Source organism: Schistocerca serialis, chromosome 1 (assembly GCF_023864345.2).
Source record: "Schistocerca serialis cubense isolate TAMUIC-IGC-003099 chromosome 1, iqSchSeri2.2, whole genome shotgun sequence".
Taxonomy (NCBI): domain Eukaryota; kingdom Metazoa; phylum Arthropoda; class Insecta; order Orthoptera; family Acrididae; genus Schistocerca; species Schistocerca serialis.
The window spans coordinates 892,633,004-892,654,432 of NC_064638.1; the positions used below are offsets into that span (position 1 = coordinate 892,633,004).

Here is a 21,429-nt window from a genome sequence, read left to right on the forward strand (position 1 = left end):
CCATAGTTGTTGCCTTATTTAGAAACTTATTAAAACACAGTGCCTATTCTGAAAAGTTTGCAGTAAAAATGTAGTCACTGGCCAGTTTACATTTGGTGCATTGTAGGTCATACAGTACTGCATACCTAACGTAGCTAACGTCTCACAGTTGTTTACGATGCAAGAGGACCAACCATACCTTTTTCCAGTCTTGATTAAATACGTGACATATTTGGAAGTTGTCCAAAACGAGACTGCCAGTGACACACTACACAAGAGGCTGAAATGTGGCGACCCTTTGGCCGTGCCATCTTTCTCCCCCTCGTTAATTACGCAGTTCCTGCAGCTACGGGGTGAGCCATCAGGGCGAGTAATTACAATTAAGACAGGGAATGACTGTTTGCCGCTAGCAATAATAGTTGTGGCATTAGATTTTTCTGTGTCGGTGAGGATGGCAGGGAGGCGTGCCGAGAACGGCAGACGTGAAAGCAAGAGCCGTAGGCTCTTCTAGGAAAGCTTCTGGGCTTCTACAAAAGCGTGAACGCTTTGCTTGTGAGCTCATGCGGTGGCATTCCGCCACAAAGTCGGCCCTCGGTGGCGGCCCGGTCTTCTTCTTCTATTTAAAGAGAATGAAAATTACAAGAAAAGAGTGCACGGTATGGTAAACTGGTATTCTGGTTTACATACGTTGAGTATGTGGAATGTGAGTTTTTGTTATGTTCCTCAACAGCATTATTGTTTCATTGTTCATTAACCACTCAGTTAGTATCCTTGTATTACTTTCACATGAAAACAGGACGAAAAACTGGAATACTTTGGCGCGTCTCGCGCATTGTCATCTCTTCTCAACTTCACGCGTTAGTTAAAAATTCTTATAGCCTTTCATTCAGATCAAAAGCCTGAGTTGTCGCATCACTTTTCGAACTTGCATGATGTTCGTCGTTTCTACCATTATAATCAACTCTTTGGTTTCCCATGGAGGCTGAGTTGTCGAAAAACAGTGTAACACCTAGCGATAAAGCCTGTTGCTCCACCCTTTTCCGAAGAGATGTGGCAGAAAATCCAAAGAGATTCTGGTCGTGTGTGAAGTATACCAGCGGCAAAACCCAAACGATACCTTCACTGCGTGATGACAGTGGCAATGTTACCGATTACACCGCATCGCAATACTACAGAAGAGGGCTGACAAGCGTAGTTCTAGCAGTCTGTTTAGTAGACCTGTTGCATTCTTTCACCGAAGAAGACACAGTACATATTCCAGAATTCGAATCAAGATGAGCTGCTAACATTAGTAATTTTAACATAAAATAGACTTTTAACTGTCATAGGCAAAAATTCATCAAGGATTCCAAGCTTCGCATCTATATTTTAGGAAGTTAACTTATGACTCACGAATAAAATACTCCTTTTTCATATTATTTTATTACAAATCCCATTTTTGTGAGAATGCATGTTGTGTGTTCCTCTCGAACAGACGCCACACATTTATGAAACAGAGTCGCCTCGGTGGGCTACGAATCCACCACCTTCAGTACGAGTGCTCAGTCTCGTTCGACCTCCTGCAGGAATCTCTAAGTAGCGTTAAACCCAATCTTCCTTTGTTCCCTTTCGAAGTAGAAGCATGGAGGACATGGACGGGGACTACAGACAGGTGGCGCTGAGTGGGAGTGTGGGTCGGCCGAGGGGCGTTCAGAGGTAGTTCCTCGCAATGGCGGTAAACAGTGTGTCCGCTTGGCGCAGTCGTTAACGTAGCTGCCTGGTCAGCCGGAGGTCCCGGGTTCGAGTCACGGCGCGACACACTTTTTCATTTGTTGCCGTTGATTCCGCATAAAATCCCGATGATTTCTTCCCTTTCCTTTCTCCCCCTCCACTTTCAATTTACACAAAATACCATTTATGTGTCTTAAATTACTTATTAACTGGATAGTCTGTATACAGCATTGTCATAGATAATTATCATGACCACTGCTGTAGTCTATTATCCCTACTCGTAGTACAAGCTGACTTTTCTAAACGAAAGTACTTTCCGAAACGACAAACATATTTGTCATTTTTGCCTTGATCTGTGATTTACCTACTGTTAAAAATGGCTCAAATGGCTCTGAGCGCAATGGGACACTTAACTTCTGAGGTCATCAGTCCCCTAGACCTAGAACTAGTTAAACCTAACCAACCTAAGGACATCACACACATACATGTGCGAAACTTGCACACTTCTATAGTGTTAAACAATGACAGTATTTGGAAAAAGTCTAGTCGTTTACGTAAGGATGGGTGTGGGAATGAAGAGAAAACATCTTTAAAATAAACCGAACGACGTGAAATAATTATCATAAATTTGTGATATATACTTGTACATACATTTCCATTCATATAATTTTCAACAAAATTATTTACAGAGCATTACAACACTTCGGTGTAAACGATATTTGTGATAAGGATGTAATCTTCTAGTACTTTTAGTTTCTCATTTTCTGTACGGGATACAAAAATGGTAGCTGATTCAGCTACTCTTGAAAAGGCTACATGTAATCGCCCGTGAGTAAAGCCGGGATATGGAAAATGCAGTCCTGCTCTTTGAAGCGTTTGTCTCTGTGACAACTTCTAATTTTTTTGTAGACAACTGCCTTCGTGCTAATTGAAAAGGCATGTTTGGTTCAGATGATTTTAAGTTTAATCGTGGTACACTCCTGGAAATTGAAATAAGAACACCGTGAATTCATTGTCCCAGGAAGGGGAAACTTTATTGACACATTCCTGGGGTCAGATACATCACGTGATCACTCTGACAGAACCACAGACACATAGACACAGGCAACAGAGCATGCACAATGTCGGCACTAGTACAGTGTATATCCACCTTTCGCAGCAATGCAGGCTGCTATTCTCCCATGGAGACGATCGTAGAGATGCTGGATGTAGTCCTGTGGAACGGCTTGCCATGGCATTTCCACCTGGCGCCTCAGTTGGACCAGCGTTCGTGCTGGACGTGCAGACCGCGTGAGACGACGCTTCATCCAGTCCCAAACATGCTCAATGGGGGACAGATCCGGAGATCTTGCTGGCCAGGGTAGTTGACTTACACCTTCTAGAGCACGTTGGGTGGCACGGGATACATGCGGACGTGCATTGTCCTGTTGGAACAGCAAGTTCCCTTGCCGGTCTAGGAATGGTAGAACGATGGGTTCGATGACGGTTTGGATGTACCGTGCACTATTCAGTGTCCCCTCGACGATCACCAGTGGTGTACGGCCAGTGTAGGAGATCGCTCCCCACACCATGAAGCCAGATGTTGGCCCTGTGTGCCTCGGTCGTATGCAGTCCTGATTGTGGCGCTCACCTGCACGGCGCCAAACACGCATACGACCATCATTGGCACCAAGGCAGAAGCGACTCTCATCGCTGAAGACGACACGTCTCCATTCGTCCCTCCATTCACGCCTGTCGCGACACCACTGGAGGCGGGCTGCACGATGTTGGGGCGTGAGCGGAAGACGGCCTAACGGTGTGCGGGACCGTAGCCCAGCTTCATGGAGACGGTTGCGAATGGTCCTCGCCGATACCCCAGGAGCAACAGTGTCCCTAATTTGCTGGGAAGTGGCGGTGCGGTCCCCTACGGCACTGCGTAGGATCCTACGGTCTTGGCGTGCATCCGTGCGTCGCTGCGGTCCGGTCCCAGGTCGACGGGCACGTGCACCTTCCGCCGACCACTGGCGACAACATCGATGTACTGTGGAGACCTCACGCCCCACGTGTTGAGCAATTCGGCGGTACGTCCACCCGGCCTCCCGCATGCCCACTATACGCCCTCGCTCAAAGTCCGTCAACTGCACATACGGTTCACGTCCACGCTGTCGCGGCATGCTACCAGTGTTAAAGACTGCGATGGAGCTCCGTATGCCACGGCAAACTGGCTGACACTGACGGCGGCGGTGCACAAATGCTGCGCAGCTAGCGCCATTCGACGGCCAACACCGCGGTTCCTGGTGTGTCCGCTGTGCCGTGCGTGTGATCATTGCTTGTACAGCCCTCTCGCAGTGTCCGGAGCAAGTATGGTGGGTCTGACACACCGGTGTCAATGTGTTCTTTTTTCCATTTCCAGGAGTGTATTACAACAGTTTTTCCGGTGTCAGTCAGCTGAGCATTAATTGTAAACAGGGGACCCCTGTGAAACTTTCACACTTTCCAGTTGTAAATAATGACGGTATTTGGAATATGTTTAGTCGTTGGGATAATGTTAGTTATTGACAATAACAATTATTTTGTCGTTTCGGAAAGTGTATTCGCTTAGAAAAGTCAGCTTGTACGAGAGGCAGAGATAATGTATTGCCGCTGTTGTCACAGTTACCATCTATGACAATACTGTATGCAAATTATCCAGTTAATAAGTACTTAAAAAAATAAAAGGTATTTTGTAATAAGGTAATATGAGAAGGAGGTCTCTCGTTAGCGATTAATAAGTCAGCTTCGTAAAATATATCTGGGCGTCCATGACACCCTTTCTCCTATGGTAGTTAGAAATCTCTTATGTTAAAATTTTCCACAAACAATAAGTTTTAGCGCAAAATCAGTATGCAATATCAGAAGCCGGTTAAAAAATATTTCTAACAAAATCTCATTTATCCCTGTACGATTAGTATGTGCTGAGAAAAAGGGATGTTGACTTAAGTAATAATATATCTGGTTTTAACTGATTCGCGAGCTTTCCTTCTGCTTGGTGACCAAAATAAAACTGGCTCTAAAAATATTTACACTGATAAGCCAAAACATTACGACCACTGCCGACCGCGACGCTGGTGGCCTTGCTGGAAGTTGACGAGGTAACGAAAGTATGTAAGCCGAGCAGACACGGACGGTGTATCAGCCTCGCGAAGGTGTGGGCTGCCAATGGCAAATACATTGAAATAAGCGACTTTGACTAAAGGCAGATTATTATTACGCAGATCATATGAATGACTATCTCGAAAACGGCGAAGCAGATCGAATATTCATGTGGTACTGTCGTAAGTATTTACGGAAAGAGGTAAAAGGGCAGTGAAACTACCACTAGGCGTTAAATGGCTGGACGTCTACGACTCTTTACGGAACGTGGTGTTCGGAGGCTTGTCTGCTCTGTAAAGTAGGACTGATGGTGACCTGTGGCATCCCTGCCGGAAGAGCATAATGATGGTGCACGCACAACTGTTTTGGAGCTACCATTCAAGGTACACTGTCGAATATGAGGGTCCGCAGCAGACCGCCCCTGCGTATTCACATGTTGACCCAACGACATCGTCAATTACGATTGCAGTGGGAGGACCATAGGGATTCGACCGTCGGTCAATGGAAACGTGTCGACTCTTCGTGTGAATCACACTTTTGCTACTCTAGGTCAATGGTCGTCTCCACAAACGCCGTCATCGAGGTGAAGGGCGGCTCGAAACGAGCAGCGCGCAGGCTTGTGGTAGCAGTATTGTGGTATTGGAGACTTTCTGCCGCGCTTGCGTGGGACCTGTAGTTGTGAGACACGCTGACAGCTGCAGACTACCTATATCCCTTCATGCCTGATGTCTTCTCCAATGGCTCTCAAATGGCTCTGAGCACTATGGGACTTAACAGCTATGGTCATCAGTCCCCTACAACTTAGAACTACTTAAACCTAACTAACCTAAGGACATCACACAACACCCAGTCATCACGAGGCAGAGAAAATCCCTGACCCCGCCGGGAATCGAACCCGGGAACCCGGGCGTGGGAAGCGAGAACGCTACCGCACGACCACGAGCTGCGGACTCTCCAATGGCGATCTCATCTTTCAGCAGTACTGTTGTCCGTGTCTTGGAGCCAGAACAGTGCTACAGTGTTTTGAAGAGCATTATAGTGCAATCACGGTGATGTCTCGGCGATCAAATTCGCCTGATGTAAATTCTATGGCACCCTTCTGGGTCGCAATCCGGCGCTGTCACCGCTTACGCAAATCAGCGGCCGTTATTTACTCGAATTACCTGAGCTGTGCGTAGACATCAAATGCCGCATAGCCGCACAAACCTACCAACAAATTGTCTGCTCCCCGCTACGTAAGAGTCAGTGGTGTATTTCGTTCCAAAGACGGACAAACAAGCTATTAAGCATGTGGTCATAAATCTTTCGGCTCATCAGTGTATGAGAGAGACGCGGAACTGACCCTTGTTAATGAACATACTTACGGATGTGCATGAGCTAAAGCGCCCAGACGGACTGTCACGTATTGAATTCTGCCGGTGGTTTATGAGAGAAATGGAATAGGGAATTGTAATCAGGACTTTCAAATGCTCAGTTTTTCATTTCTTCAGATGAGGCCTGGTTCAGCTAGTCAGGGTATGTGAATTCGCAGCACACGCGTCATTGTGTAACAGAAAATTCTCAACATTACTTTGAAACTCAAAAGATTGGTGTTTGGTGCACAGTCTGGTGTTCACATCGTAACACGATTGTTTCAACAGACTGTTAATGCTAACAGGTACGTCCAGAAACTGTTTAATCCATACGTCAATCAACTCACAAAAGATATACTACTGAACGGATATTTCCAGCAAGACGGAGCAACAGCACACACAGTGTTGACAAGCTTGTCACAAGTGCATGTGGTGTTCGGTGAGCAGAGAACAGTCAGCAGAGACAGTGTTTTCTCCTGGCCACCTCGATCGCCGGATCCCTCTCCCTGTGGTTTTTACGTGTGGTTGACCCACATGAATGGTCAGTTGTACTCAGATAATCCTCACACACTGGGAGACCTACGCCAGAACAACGAAAAATCCCTCCGGCAGAGCCACTACACGCGTCTAACGCCTTGATAAATCGACCACAGCGCTGCAATGATATCAACTGTGGCCATTTCCTGTATCTTCTCTGATGATGAGACAAAACGAATCAGTGTTACTGTAAAGACTTTCCGGACCAGTTCTATTTTGCCCACCCTGTGTAAATTTTACTATGACTGTACAAGAACTCTATTGACAAAATTTCAGAAGTTATTCAGGGACATCTTCTGAATTTTTTGGTGTAAGGAACCCAAGGTCTCTGTCGTCTCGTTACAGAACTATTGCAATTCGTTTGGCTTCTTGCGCCAATCAGCTATGTATCTGTTATTGCACTGAAACTAGTGCACAACAGCACAAACGTTGGTGGTATGCACTGTGTGTGCCTGTTTCCATTGGCTCACGGTACCTCTTGTTGACAATATTAATGCCCTCTGTAATTCGTTGCCTTCAAGATTGCATTCAGTAGTGCTCGGTTCTACCTAGGGTTTTATCTTCCGGCAATGTTAGCTGAGCGTTAACAGCGATACACAGCAGTACTGTGAATACGTTTACTGATGTAGGGTTGACCGATAAGCAACTCGTGTATGGGTTCACTGAAAGCAATGGGAAAGTATCACAATGGAGCGAGCTATGCCGAACTGTTCACACAGTGACGGCAATCACATCATAACCCAGTGTTTCGTCGGAAGGCTGTTGCATTACTATGTGTTGTGCTTTTACGTACTGGTTATTGCATATTACAGGTTTATTCACTGCTGTGCAGGTATTTTCACAGAAACAACGGCGACTGCGGTAACAAAAAGCGAATAAAACTTAATTACGTTATTACTCTGTAACGAGTTACTGGAGACCGTCGGTCGTTGATACAATATTCAGAAGCTATCCCTAAACGACCTTTGAAAGTTTCATGGTCGAGTTCTGGTCCACCCTGTGTATTAGTAAAATTCTTCTTGGTGCTCTGTTACCGCAGATACGACTCTTTGTTTTAAAACTGTGTGACGTTCGTGCTCTTTAATGCGTTCTCTTACTATCCCCTCAGTTTCGTTTAAATATACTTTGCCACAGACATATGTTGGTTCATACGAGGTGCGACAATAAAATAATGAGACTGATTTTCTTTGCAAGATGTGGCAACCCTGCAGGCTTGCGTAGGCACAGTGTCTTTGACCTTTGTCTATAAGCTACTTCTAGTCCAAGCGGCACATCGATGCAATTGCTCAGTCGTGAGTTGTGCTATAATAAGTTAACACATGTTTGTGTCTCTCGTCACGGAAATGGAACCGCATAATACTGCGCAAAGGTATGCCATTTCTTTTTGCCTTAAATTGTGTGAAAACGTGACGACAACTTACAATAAGCTTCAGAAGGCTTTTGGAGAGGAGGTTATGTCAAGAGCTCAAGTTTTCGTTGGCATAAAATGTTTAGTGAAGGCAGAACGAATGTTGAAGATGAAGACCGCAGTGGACAACCATCAACCTCAAGGACGAATGTCAACTTGGCGAGGGTACTTGAACTCGTACGATCTGATCGAAGATTATCCGTGAAAATGATTCCAGAATAACTGAACATCAATCGAGAAACGGTTCGTCTAATAATAACTGAAGGTCTTGGTATGAGAAAGATTAGTGCAAATATAGTTCCCAAAAATATCACACCAGAACAGCAAGAAACACGGAAAAATGTGGCAGTCGATCTGTTAGAGCAAACGGAAACCAACCCAGAATTGTTGAGCCGTGTTATCACTGGTGATGAAAGTTGGTTTTTTCCGTACGATCCAGAGACAAAATGCCAAAGTTCGCAATGGTGCTCAAAGGGATCACCCAGACTAAAAGTAGCTCGCATGTCAAAGTCAAAAGTAAAATGCATGCTTGTATGCTTCTTTGATTCCAAGGGAATTGTTCATAAAGAGTGGGTGCCTCCTGGACAAACATTTAACCAATATTACTACAAAGAAATTTGAGAAAGTCTTCGTAAAATATTTCTTCGTGTCCGTGCCAACATTGATGACAATTGGATTCTGCATCATGATAATGCGCCATCCCATACTGCTCTGTCAGTACAGCAATTTTTAACCTCAAAACAAATTTCCGTACTACCACAGCCACCTTATTCACCAGATATCGCTCCGTGCGACTTTTTTCTATTTCCAATAGTCAAAACGGTGGTCAAGGGACACTATTTTCAAACAACACAAGATGTTCAAAAAGCTGTGACGAGGGTCTTGGAGGATATTACAGAAGATGAGTTCCAGAAATGTTACCATCAATGGCAGAAGCGCTGGAAAAAGTGTGTGCAATCAGAAGGGAACTGCTTTGAAGGAGACAACACTAAACTTGAATAAAACGGTAAGCAATTTTTTTTCACTTAAGACTCCTTACTTTATTGTCGCACATCGTATACCCCTGCAGTTTGGAGGCGATTATTCAAGGCCGCTGTAGGTTGGAAAAAATCCAATATTTTTTGACTAAAAAATGTAATCCTAATATTCTTCCAAATTATTGCCTGTGCGGTCGGTTACTCCAGTAACAAACGGTAACCTCGAATAGTGAGAGGGACGTTCCTCGTTCTTATGCCTTGCATTTTACGTGAACAGTTATCAGGAACGTACGACAGGACACAACAACATTAATATTTTGATAGCATTACCTCTCGCTTCCACTATCTGCTGTCAATATTTACTCGGTGTCGAAGGCTTGCTAATAGCAGGCTGAAGATTTTTACCCCTTAGCTCCAGTTCTCCGGAAAAGAGCGTGCGAACAGGCACTGAACTGGTTTCCGAAACCAGAAGAATCTTTAAGATCATAGCAAAGGGATCAAAATGTCGAACATTCTAGAAGATCGAAGAGAAATACGACACAACTTTTCAACTCGGAAGATTCTGCCATCAAGGAAAACGGCCACAAACCCTTGCAGACTTATATAATTCACGAACTTCCAGATGTTAAAATAGCACTGTTCGAAATGTGAATCTGATTCAGTAAGGATGGTGTTAAGGATCAGATTTTTCCGAAACTGCTTCATAGCCTGATTACTAAAAATCTATCCAAGTTAGGCGACAAAATCAATTCAAATTACAACCGGAGCATGAAAATTTGCAAGTAACTGAAACAAACACCGGTGATTGAGAATTTAATAAGTGCTTCTTCATCTAGTTTCTGTGCCGTAGTGAAAGATGTGTGTAATTTTTCTGAGAGCTGAGTCAGCTGGCTGCTGTGAGAACGCAAGGGCTGCAGGGGTAGAGTACTAAACAGGTCGTGAAACGGTTCTTCTGCGAAAAGGCAGAGTCGCTGTCAGGTATTCTCTGGGCGACGGCCGCTCTTTGGGATGGTCATGGCGCTCCAATATCGACAATAGCAGGAGGCAGCAGACCAAACTCGGAAAGTTGTGAATTGACACTGTGAGAAATAACGCTCTAAGAAGATAGGATGCAAGGGGGTGGGGAAATCATGAGAGAGACTGACAGAGAGTAATCTGCTGGACGCAAAGGAGGTCAGGGGTAACTGACGCATGAGTTTTGTAAGGGGGCTCAGGATTGGGTCACCAAAATTAACTTTATAGCGAGAATGAAAACTTGCGAATGACCCATGTGCAGCTACTATCATTGGGAAAAACGTGAAACCAAACTCATAGTGGGAGAGAATTACTGCTTTCTAACAGCATTATAAGAGTGAAATGTGTATTACTCGTTAATCAGAACAGATACTTTATGAGGTGGAGATCGCTAGTATTTTTACAAATTTTAATTGTACAAAGCTCGGAAGGTGCACACCGACTGGCTGACGAGAACCTGGTGCTGGAGGAATCATCGAAATTTTTGGGAGGAGAAGATATGAACGCTTCGTCTTAGAGCTCCAGAGAGTGAAGACCTGTTCTCCGTCTGCACTTCCAGCGGGCGACGGTAAGGGTGATGGTCGTTTTGAGACTATGTCTCAGGGCCAATCACAGATGCTGGGCCCAGAACTTGTAGTTTTTGGTTACCACTGCATCCATTCTCTGAGTTTTACAACGACGCTAAGTGTGTGCAGCATTTGTGCTCGACGAAACAAAGCAGACGCGAAGTTCGTTGTTTCAAGTTAGGGTCCTGCTTTTCTGAATTAATTCACGCACGCTGTTAGCTGAGTTCAACATTAGGCAACGATACTGGTTCTCATGTGTAGTTTTGTGGGTCTTTCCTTTCATCTGTTAATTAATTCAGCAATCATTGGGGGTGCATTTGGAGACAACAAATTATACGAGATGATTAGTATTTCCATTCCAATTCCACCCCACTGTGCCAAGGCAATGTTCAATGTCTGGGTTAAGTTCATGCGTTTTAGCAATAATCAGGACTTTATTGTGACGTTTATTTTCATTCCATAGTCTGATTAATCCCATTTTTTTATTTCTTTGCGAGCTATGGTACCCATATTTCATGTAAAATTGAGCTATCCCGGTTCAAGATCAGACATTCAATAATGTGTGTTAATATTCCACATGATCTTATGGGGAGAGGTCTATTCACTATAAAGGCCACCAGGTTCAGATCTTGGTAGCATCACAGGAGTATACTTAAACCTCAGCTGTAGAGAGTGAGCTCCAGGATGATCAGATCTGACCTGTTTGAAGGAGCCATCCTGGCACTCTCATGGCGTAATTTAGAGATACGACGGTATACCTGCAATCGGGACGTACTTTGCCATCCTCGTGCTCCCTCTCCGACGACCTCGACTGCGCATGAAATCGCGGACTCGCGTCTTCCGCAGTGTGGAGCGGTTTGTTGAGTACTGACCTGTGGTCTGAGAGGCGGCCGCTCCTCTTGCTTGGCTTGGACGTCATCCTGAGGACAGCAGGCGCCGGCTTCCTTCTGTTTGGCCTCGTCCTGTGGACAGAGAAACACACGTCAGAAAGTACAAGCGCCCACTCTGCCGCTGCCAGCGCTAGCCCTCGTGAAGCTGCGACCGCACGAGTAGGTTTCATTTCGCGTCTCGCCTTCGGCGACCATGAATTCGCAGCAGGAAGTTCTGATCTTTCTTGCGGAACCGGTAGCGCTGTGGTTAGATAAGAGTGGTTAACGTTATATCAAGGTCAAAGTGATTGTAAACAAAACATCTCCGCTCAGTATGGCGTGACTGCCATTTGCTACAGGAGCGCTAAATATCCCTGGCACTTAATGTTTTACGAAGGACTGTATGATTAGAAACAAATACAAAAACACATGTTGCTGTTGCTCATTAGTTCTATGTTTTGCGATAATTATCGAGACAATGTGTAAAATACAAAATATTTTCTTTCGGAAACAGTTTTTTTGTATTGTTACCACCATTTTTTCCTCAGCTCATACATGAATTACAGTTAGTAAGAAACATTACAAGGAAATGAGGAAAATTCTCCATCGTTTAGAAACTGGAGATGATGAGCGAACATGTGTGAGAGATCTGAGATAACAGGTTGTTCCTTTGTACTCATTTTTACGATGTAGTAGACTGAAGAGGTCATTTTTCAGTCTATAGATAACCTGCAGAAGATCTCGTCCAGTTCTTCATCTTAGAAACAAAGACGAGTGGGAAATAGTAAATAAAATCGCTGATGATGTCTCAAGGACATTACATGGCGAATATACACAGACACGGCGGTATCACAGAACACTGCACTGCAACACACACGAAGCGTGTAAGACAGCACTTCCAGTTCGTATATCAACACACACAGCAGTACCGAAACACACACTCAAACAGCAAACACTTTCACCAACACGTACCACAGACAACCTTACACAACATCCAAAACAATTAAACTCTATCAGAATAAACAGTGTAACTGTTCCAGCTGAAGTATAAACAGCAGGAATATCCATCCCGCTGTCATTACACTGCTATTGGAATGTAACATTTGTAACTGAACGCTCAGTATCTAAGCAACATAACAGGTAAAATTCAAGACACATAATATAGGAAATGAAGATTGATTAATAACCCCAAGAAGTAAGATACTTTACACACACACTGCTGCAATCTCCACAATGTACATAATAGTTATAGTGTTTTTGTAAATAGTGTTTAGAAATATTAATCCGTAGATTAAAATGTAGCGAACCGGGACTGCAAGGCTCAAAGTAGTTCAGAGGCTTTCAGCCCAGGATGACTCAGGTAGAGTAACATTTCTCTCTTCCCCTCTTATTATCCAAGTCTTTCCTATCATCTATCATCATATATTCCTAAAATTTGAATATTTTTGTGTTTTTTCTTTCAACTTCTAATGTATTTTTAATGTATTATTACTTCAATTGTAATTGCTGAAAACAATAATTGTTCTTTGTAATGCGGAATATGTTCTGTAATGTACATGAAAAGCTGTAAAATGAACGACCTGTTATAAAATGTAAGGCAACAGGCGTCTAAATGAGCGATAAATCAGATCAAATCAAATCAAATTAGTTCTTCATCTGACCGCATATAAATGAAACCTCAAGGCTTTCATTATATTCATTCTCGTTATTGAATTTCACCCAAACAAAAGTTATACATAATGTGAGAACAGTATGCATTTATTATCTGTAAACCTGCAAAGGAATGTACTATGTTCATACGCAACTCTGTATCGTTTCTCTTTGTTAGTGTAAATATCCGTTGCATCGCGCTCTGTCCTCTCACTGACAACACGTACCGAACTCTTCTATCCTCCTTAAGGACAGGAACAATCTCATCAACATAGGAGCTATATTAAATCCTTTTTTTCATGAGTTAATTATTCCAGGTGGATTCTATCGGTTCACTGCGTGCCCACTGTAATAATGCCGCACAGGAAAGTGAATTACTGAAGCTAGACTGGCCGTCTCTATTGCTTTTAGATTCCATATGAAAAAAATTGTTATTTTTAGATAGGAACTACAATGTTACCTAAGTAAGGAAACACTGAATAACTTAAGGTGTTTCGTGTGCGAATTAACACAGAAAAATTAGTAACAACCTGATGATATAGAAAATTAAATTTGAAAGAATTACAAGCTTCTTTGCGTGGACATCATCCGCAGCAAGCGCAGAAATTTTCATTTTGTCAATAACAACCGCCTTTTTCTTGCAGAAATGTGTTTTGTTGTCCAGATGCGTTTCGCCTTTTATTTTAAGGCATCTTAGTAGAAAAATACGCTCTTGTTTTGATACGTGCTATTGTTAAATTTTAAAACAGTTTGTCTTGTTTTTTACCTAAATAAGTGATTACTTACAGTTATTCGAGTTTGTGGTTGGCATATGCGTTTTCTCTCATCTAGTCACATGCTGGAGGTCGCACTATAACTTCACTTATGAAACATAAGCGGAATTTCATGTCACGAACTTTTTTCTTCAAAATTTTCATGCTCTTTGCGCTAATTGCTGTGGAGCACTATTACTATTCTGTCACTAGTTGCAGATTTGTGTGTGTGTGTAATAGAGAGAGAAATGTTTTTATTTTTTTGTATTACTCTATATTGCACTGAAAATACTTTAAAGTAAAAAGCGAAACGCATCTGGAACAAACAAAGTACTTTGTAGCAGGGAAAGATCGGTTTTTATTTACAAAATAAATAGAGAAGTAATTAATTGTGTTTACTTTTGCTAGTAATGTTCCAGTAAAGACGGAAGAGGCAGAAAATGCTTTATTACTTTTCCAGGTCATTTTTATGATGCTTCGATATACTTGCAGTAACATAAAATTACATTTTCCAAGTTGTGACATGGCTAGTAACCTCCTTCTTCATCGGAAATTTTCCTTCACAGGATACGCCGCTTCATGTCTGTGAAATACAGCAAGTAACAACGCATAATATGAGTAAGCGTGGTAGAAGGGGACGCATCGTCTGTGCGTGCTGCAAGTCTGGTACATTGTTAGGTGATACTCAATCACTGAAATAATTAAAGTAAAGGTGTGGTTTCGTTACGGGCCAAAGCGTTGCCTTGCCCACGAATGATAAATCATCAGTGTCAAACAAAATACTCAACAATTTCCATAACTGGTTGATGTCGTTGGACATCTCATAAAGAAAAGGAAGAAATACGGTACTGTTACTATGCTACAGTCGAGGATAGAAGATCTCTGACAATTGGCAGCTGACAGCTTTCAAGTGCTAAATGTAAAAGATTACCAGTCAGTACTGACTAAAAACTTTTGTCGCCAAGAACTTAGACAGCATCAAAGCAATACTATAGTAACGTCCACAAAACATCAGAGGCAACAGGAGACGCGCAATCCAACCGCACAAAGCCCACTCCAGCTTTCACGGATATTCTCTGGGCGAAAGGACACAGCAACTAAAACTGAAAAATTTGAGTGGGTACAAAAAGCGTGCAATAGTATTAAGAAGTGCTACTGCAAGTACGAGGGTCACTCCAAAAGAAATGCACACTCTTTTTTTAAAATCCATCTTTTATTCTACATGTTTGAAAGTTTTACAGTGTGTAGATACATCCTTTAGGAACAATATTGTCATTTCTCCACATAATTTCCATCCCTCTCAACTGCCTTACGCCATCTTGGAACCAGCGCCTGTATACCTGCACAGTAAAGTTCTGAACCAACCTGTTGGAGCCACTGTTTGGCAGCGTGCACAAGGGAGTCATCATCTTCAAACCTTGTTCCACGAAGAGAGTCTTCCAGTTTCTCAAAGAGATGATAGTCACATGGAGCCAGGTCAGGACTGTAACGCGGGTGTTCCAGTGTTGTCCATCCGAGTTTCGTGACCGCTTCCATGGTTATGTGGCCTTGTATTGTCGTGCAACAGCAAAACATTCTGCTTTTGCCGATGCGGTCGAACACGTTTCAGTCGAGCTTGAAGTTTCTTCAGTGTCGTCACAAATGCATCAGAATTTATGGTGGTTCCACTTAGCATGATGTCCACAAACAATCGAAAACCATCATAGCCATAACTTTTCCAGCAGGAGGTGTGGTTTTGAATTTTTTTTTCTTGGGTGAATTCGCATGATGCCACTTCATTGATTGCCTCTTTGTCTTTTTCAACCTCTTGTGTATGTTTCCCACTGTCTGGTTTTCACAGCACAGGAATGCTATGACAGAACGTTGCTTCTGACGAACGTCAAGTGTAGCAGCCATCTTGAAGACATGCTGTAACGGCGCCACTCACGGGAACAGGTTGAACTAAGTCTGAAAACAAGCGGGAAGGATGTATCTACACACTGTAAAATCTTTCACACATGCAGAATGAAAACTGTATTTTTACAAAAATAGTGTGCATTTCTTTTGGAGTGACCCTCGTATCCGGTCGCCGTGGCCGAGCGGTTCTAGGCGCTACAGTCTGGAACCGCGCGACCGCAAAGGTCGCAGGTTCGAATCCTGCCTCAGGAGTGGATGTGTGTGATGTCCTTAGGTTAGTTAGGTTTAAGTAGTTCTAAGTTCTATGGGACTGATGATCTCAGAAGTTAAGTCCCATAGTGCTCGGAGCCATTTTTTTAACCCTCGTAAATAATGGCGGGGATTGTAATACATATATGGAGGTAATATAAGAACGAAGACAGATCAGACAGTGAGCATTTCTGACGATCGTATTATTTGGTATTGATTTGCTATACTTGATTAGGGCGGAGTTTAACAGCGAAGGTTAGTAGGCAAAAATTACGATGGGGTTGGCCAATTCCTTGATTGAAGAAACCATTCCAGTAGTGATCTGAAAAGCATGATTTGTGTCTACCAAGGAAACCAGAATCACGACGGGAGGATGAAGCTTGAATTGCAGGTTCTCTGGAGCACGAGTCCGCTGTTTCAGCATTGCAACGCCTCACCCCGTCCCTGATGCTGACTGTTCTATGCGCTGTCTGAATGACGCTTATACAACAGCTTACCAAACACCGGAGCACCTATGTTCCCTCTGAAAACATACACGGCGGCGCGCTTCCGGCTGGGCTACAGCAGTACCGAAGCTTTGCGCAAGCAGAGTGCCGGCGCGGGAAGCGGCTGGTAGGACAGTGCAGGGCGCCGTGTTGGCACACGTAAATCACCGCCCGGCAGCGTCGGGCGTCGTAAACGCGGAGTGCGTCCGTGTTGCTGGTTGCCCACCAGAAAGCGCCATTGTTCTGGCCCCGCTGTCTTCCGTCCTGTGTCTAGCTGCACCAACCGCAAGGTTCTGCCGGGTTGTCAGTTACAGGCTTGTGCTGAATCGTGACAAACACTAGCAATCATCAAGGGCGTCCATAGAAATTTTTCCGAGAAGGGGCAAGATTCAGAACTTTGCAGTTTTGGTATAACTCACTTCGTGAGTTCGAAGACGTATTGTGCCCCAATAACTAAATGTGACTTGGACTATGTAAAACTTATTGCATCTCAAAAGACTGATAGTTATCTACTTAGTATTTTTGAGGTACTTATACAGTAAGCACATTTCAATAGTGTATGCAAAGTACATCTTTTTATCTTATTAATATGCAAGTGGATATCATGTGTTTGATACAACGATCTGCAATTCTATGCATATGTGATTAAATCCAGGAGATGCAAATCTAGAAACTACTATAAAAACTAATTTATTAATACTACTACAATGTTAGACCGAAATTAAAAACGTAAAATCAGACGTAGGATAAAATTAGAAAGATTGAGAAAAAACTGCTGGATATCAGTACAAATGCCACTTTAATAACGCTGAAGTGGAGACACATGGAATAAACTTCAAGAAAGGCCTACCATCTAAAACTTTGTTTGCTTATAAAACTTTGCATCGGTACACGATAATTTATTTATTGCATTGCTCTCATGATATGTTCTTTAGTGTCGACTGTTATAATTAAAAATGAACAAAATATGTTTTGAGAGCTACATTTTTTTGGATTTGTTAGGTTAACTTTTGTCCAGGACAAAAATACGATTAGACGAATGCAGGAAATCTCCCAAAACCATAATCAGACTGGCTGGTATAATCAACATTCAGTAGCCTATGACTGCACCAAACTAATCATCGTCTGCCCAGTTTACTATGGGTGCATGTGGCACCACGTTCTGCTCACAGACTTTGAGAAGGTACCAGTTCTGGACAGCGCATATCTTACCTTAAATTTTAACACTTTTCTCCTCTCTTCCTGTGCAGAAAATGGTATTTTCTTTTCTCGAGCGCTTTGAGCAAGGGCTAATCGAGGAAACGATAGAAAAACATTGAAGGTATTTCTTCGGCATGGTTCTGTAAAGCAATTTATTTTAAAGTTAATGTTTTAGTATAGGTGTATCCAGCTGAGCTGAATTTATGTTGGGTGTGATGTGCGACGTCTTTTAGAATTTGTGTTTTGGTTTCAGCGTGTCAAGTTGTAGCTGTATAGATCACCTCGTATTGCCAATACTATGTTTCGTTACTTTTGGTGATTTTTCGCCTGGTGTGTAGCGCTGTTTCTTAATAGGATTTCGGTCTTTCAAAGTGAACTTATATAGCTCAACTCAAGTTGTCGATACCACCTGTTGTTCGTTTTCGAGTTTTACCATTGTCTTTTGTTTATTTCATTTTTGTTTTTGTGTGTTTTTCTATCAATGTGGGTTTGCCGTTGTTATGTTAGATGTTAGTTTCTCCTAGCCAGAAACAACATTTTCCCGCGGTTGCCCCATTAGTTTCTGTAATTCTGATCTAGATTTTTCGCGATATTATACTTCGTGATTATTTTTGGTGAGTACTGGAAACGGTTATGAGCACTCGTCGCCATCTTGAAATTTTGTGTGTTTTCATCGTGGGGTCGTCATTGGTCAAACCTGACGCTTGGTATCCTATTCCCTGGTCTATCCCAAAACGGGGCCGGAACTAAGAATTGTAACTCGAAGACTGGAATTTCTGACTGGTTCAGCATTGAAGAAATTCAGTCTTGGTAGTTTCATTCACAGCCTCAGTAACCAAAACGTTGAAATCTCACAAAAAAGGTGTATGGTAAAAAGCTTTTGTTTACTATGTCAAATACATGGTGGACATCACAGTTTCACCGTCGGTTCTCCATATGGCCAATCACGGGACTCCGATTTCTCAGAATAAAAGTATAGCTAATTAATGCTTTCACATTTAAACTGTCTCCCTATTTCATAGCTTTTACCCCGACGTAAGAGACCCTCTGTCTTTATGGTTTGTAAATTATTGTTGTTGTTGTGGTCTTCAGTCCTGAGACTGGTTTGATGCAGCTCTCCATGCTACTCTATCCCGTGCAAGCTTCTTCATCTCCCAGTACCTACTGCAGCCTACATCCTTCTGAATCTGCTTAGTGTATTCATCACTCGGTCTCCCTCTACGATTATTACCCTCCATGCTGCCCTCCAATACTAAATTGGTGATCCCTCGATGTCTCAGAACATGTCCTACCAACCGACCCCTTCTTCTAGTCAAGTGGTGCCACATGCTCCTCTTCTCCCCAGTTCTATTCAATACCTCCTCATTAGTTATGTGATCTACCCATCTAATCTTCAGCATTCTTCTGTAGCACCACATTTAGAAAGCTTCTATTCTCTTCTTGTCTAAGCTATTTATCGTCCACGTTTCACTTCCATACATGGCTACACTCCATACAAATACTTTCAGAAACGACTTCCTGACATTTAAATCTATACTCGATGTTAACAAATTTTTCTTCTTCAGAAACGCTTTCGTTGCCATTGCCAGTCTACATTTTATATCCTCTCTACTTCGACCATCATCAGTTATTTTGCTCCCCAAATAGCACAACTCCTTTACTAGTTTAAGTGTCTCATTTCCTAATCTAATTCCCTCAGCGTCACCCGACTTAATTAGACTATATTCCATTATCCTCGTTTTGCTTTTGTTGATGTTCAACTTATATCCTCCTTTCAAGACACTGTCCATTCCGTTCAACTGCTCTTCCAAGTCCTTTGCTGTCTCTGACAGAATTACAATGTCATCAGCGAACCTCAAAGTTTTTATTTCTCCTCCATGGATTTTAATACCTACTCCGAATTTTTCTTTCGTTTCCTTTACTGTTTGCTCAATATACAGATTGAATAACATCGGGGAGAGGCTACAACCCTGTCTCACTCCTTTCTCAACCACTGCTTCCCTTTAGTGTCCCTCGGCTCTTATAACTGCCATCTGCTTTCTGTACAAATTGTAAATAGTCTTTCGCTCTCTGTATTTTACCCCTGCCACCTTTAGAATTTGAAATAGAGTATTCCAATCAACATTGTTAAAAGCTTTCTCTAAGTCTACAAATGCTAGAAGTGTAGGTTTGCCTTTCCTTTATCTTTCATCTAAGATAAGTCGTAGGGTCAGTATTGCCTCACGTGTTCCAGCATTTCTACGAAATCCAAACTGATCTTCCTCGAGGTCGGCTTCTATCGGGTTTTCCATTCGTCTGTAAAGAATTCGCGTTAGTATTTTGCAGCTGCGACTTATTAAACTGATAGTTCGGTAATTTTCACATCTGTCAACACCTGCTTTCTTTGGGATTGGGATTATTACATTCTTCTTTAAGTCTGAGGGTATTTCGCCTGTCTCATACACCTTGCTCACCAGATGGTAGAGTTTTGTCAGGACTGGCTCTCCCAAGGTTGTCAGTAGCTCTAATGGAATGTTGTTTACTCCGGGGGCCTTGTTTCGACTCAGGTCTTACAGTGCTTTGTCAAACTCTTCACGCAATATCATATCTCCCATTTCATCTTCATCTACATCCTCTTCTGTTTCCATAATATTGTCCTCAAGTACATCACCCTTGTATAGACTCTCTATATACTCCTTCCACCTTTCTGCTTTCCCTTCTTTGCTTAGAACTGGGTTTCCATCAAAGCTCTTGATATTCATGCAAGTGGTACTCCTTTCTCCAAAGGTCTCTTTAATTTTCCTGTAGGTAGTATCTATTTTACCCCTAGTGAGATAAGCCTCTACATCCTTACATTTACCATCTAGCCATCCCTGCTTAGCCATTTTGCACTTCCTGTCGATCTCATTTTTGAGACGTTTGTATTCCTTTTTGCCTGCTTCATTTACTGCATTTTTATATTTTCTCCTTTCATCAATTAAATTCAATATTACTTCTGTTACCCAAGGATTTCTACCAACCCTCGTCTTTTTACCTACTTGATCCTCTGCTTCCTTCACTACTTCATAATTCAGAGCTACCCATTGTTCTTCTACTGTATTTCTTTCCTCCATTCCTGTCAATTGTTCCCTTATGCTCTCCCTGAAACTCTCTACAACCTCTGGTTCTTTCAGTTTATCCAGGTCCCATCTCCTTAAATTACCATCTTTTTGCAGTTTCTTCAGTTTTAATCTACAGTTCATAACCAATAGATTATGGTCAGAGTCCACATCTGTCCCTGGAAATGTCTTACAATTTAAAATCTGGTTCCTCAATCTCTGTCTTACCATTAGATAATCTATCTGATACCTACTAGTATCTCTAGGGTTCTTCCATGTATACAACCTTCTTTCATGATTCTTAAACCAAGTGTTAGCTATAATTAAGTTATGCTCTGCGCAAAATTCTACCAGGCGGCTTCCTCTTTCATTTCTTAGCCCCAATCCATATTCACCTACTACGTTTCCTTCTCTCCCTTTTCCTACTCTCGAATTCCAGTCACCCATGACTATTAAATTTTCGTCTCCCTTCACTACCTGAATAATTTCTTTTATCTCATCATACATTTCATCAATTTCTTCGTCATCTGCAGAGCTAATTGGCATATAAACTTGTACTACTGTGGTGGGAATGGGCTTCGTGCCTATCTTGGCCAC

General features: G+C 42.6%; 1 protein-coding gene across 1 annotated transcript in view; it reads right to left on the minus strand.

Annotated features, from left to right (window-relative positions):
* Positions 1-21,429, minus strand: part of LOC126411449 (facilitated trehalose transporter Tret1-2 homolog) — a 349,452-nt gene that overhangs the window by 39,202 nt on the left and 288,821 nt on the right. The window contains exon 2 of the mRNA XM_050081364.1: positions 11,527-11,616. Within this exon, the coding sequence (XP_049937321.1) occupies positions 11,527-11,616 (90 nt within the window). The remainder of the gene's footprint in view (positions 1-11,526; positions 11,617-21,429) is intronic.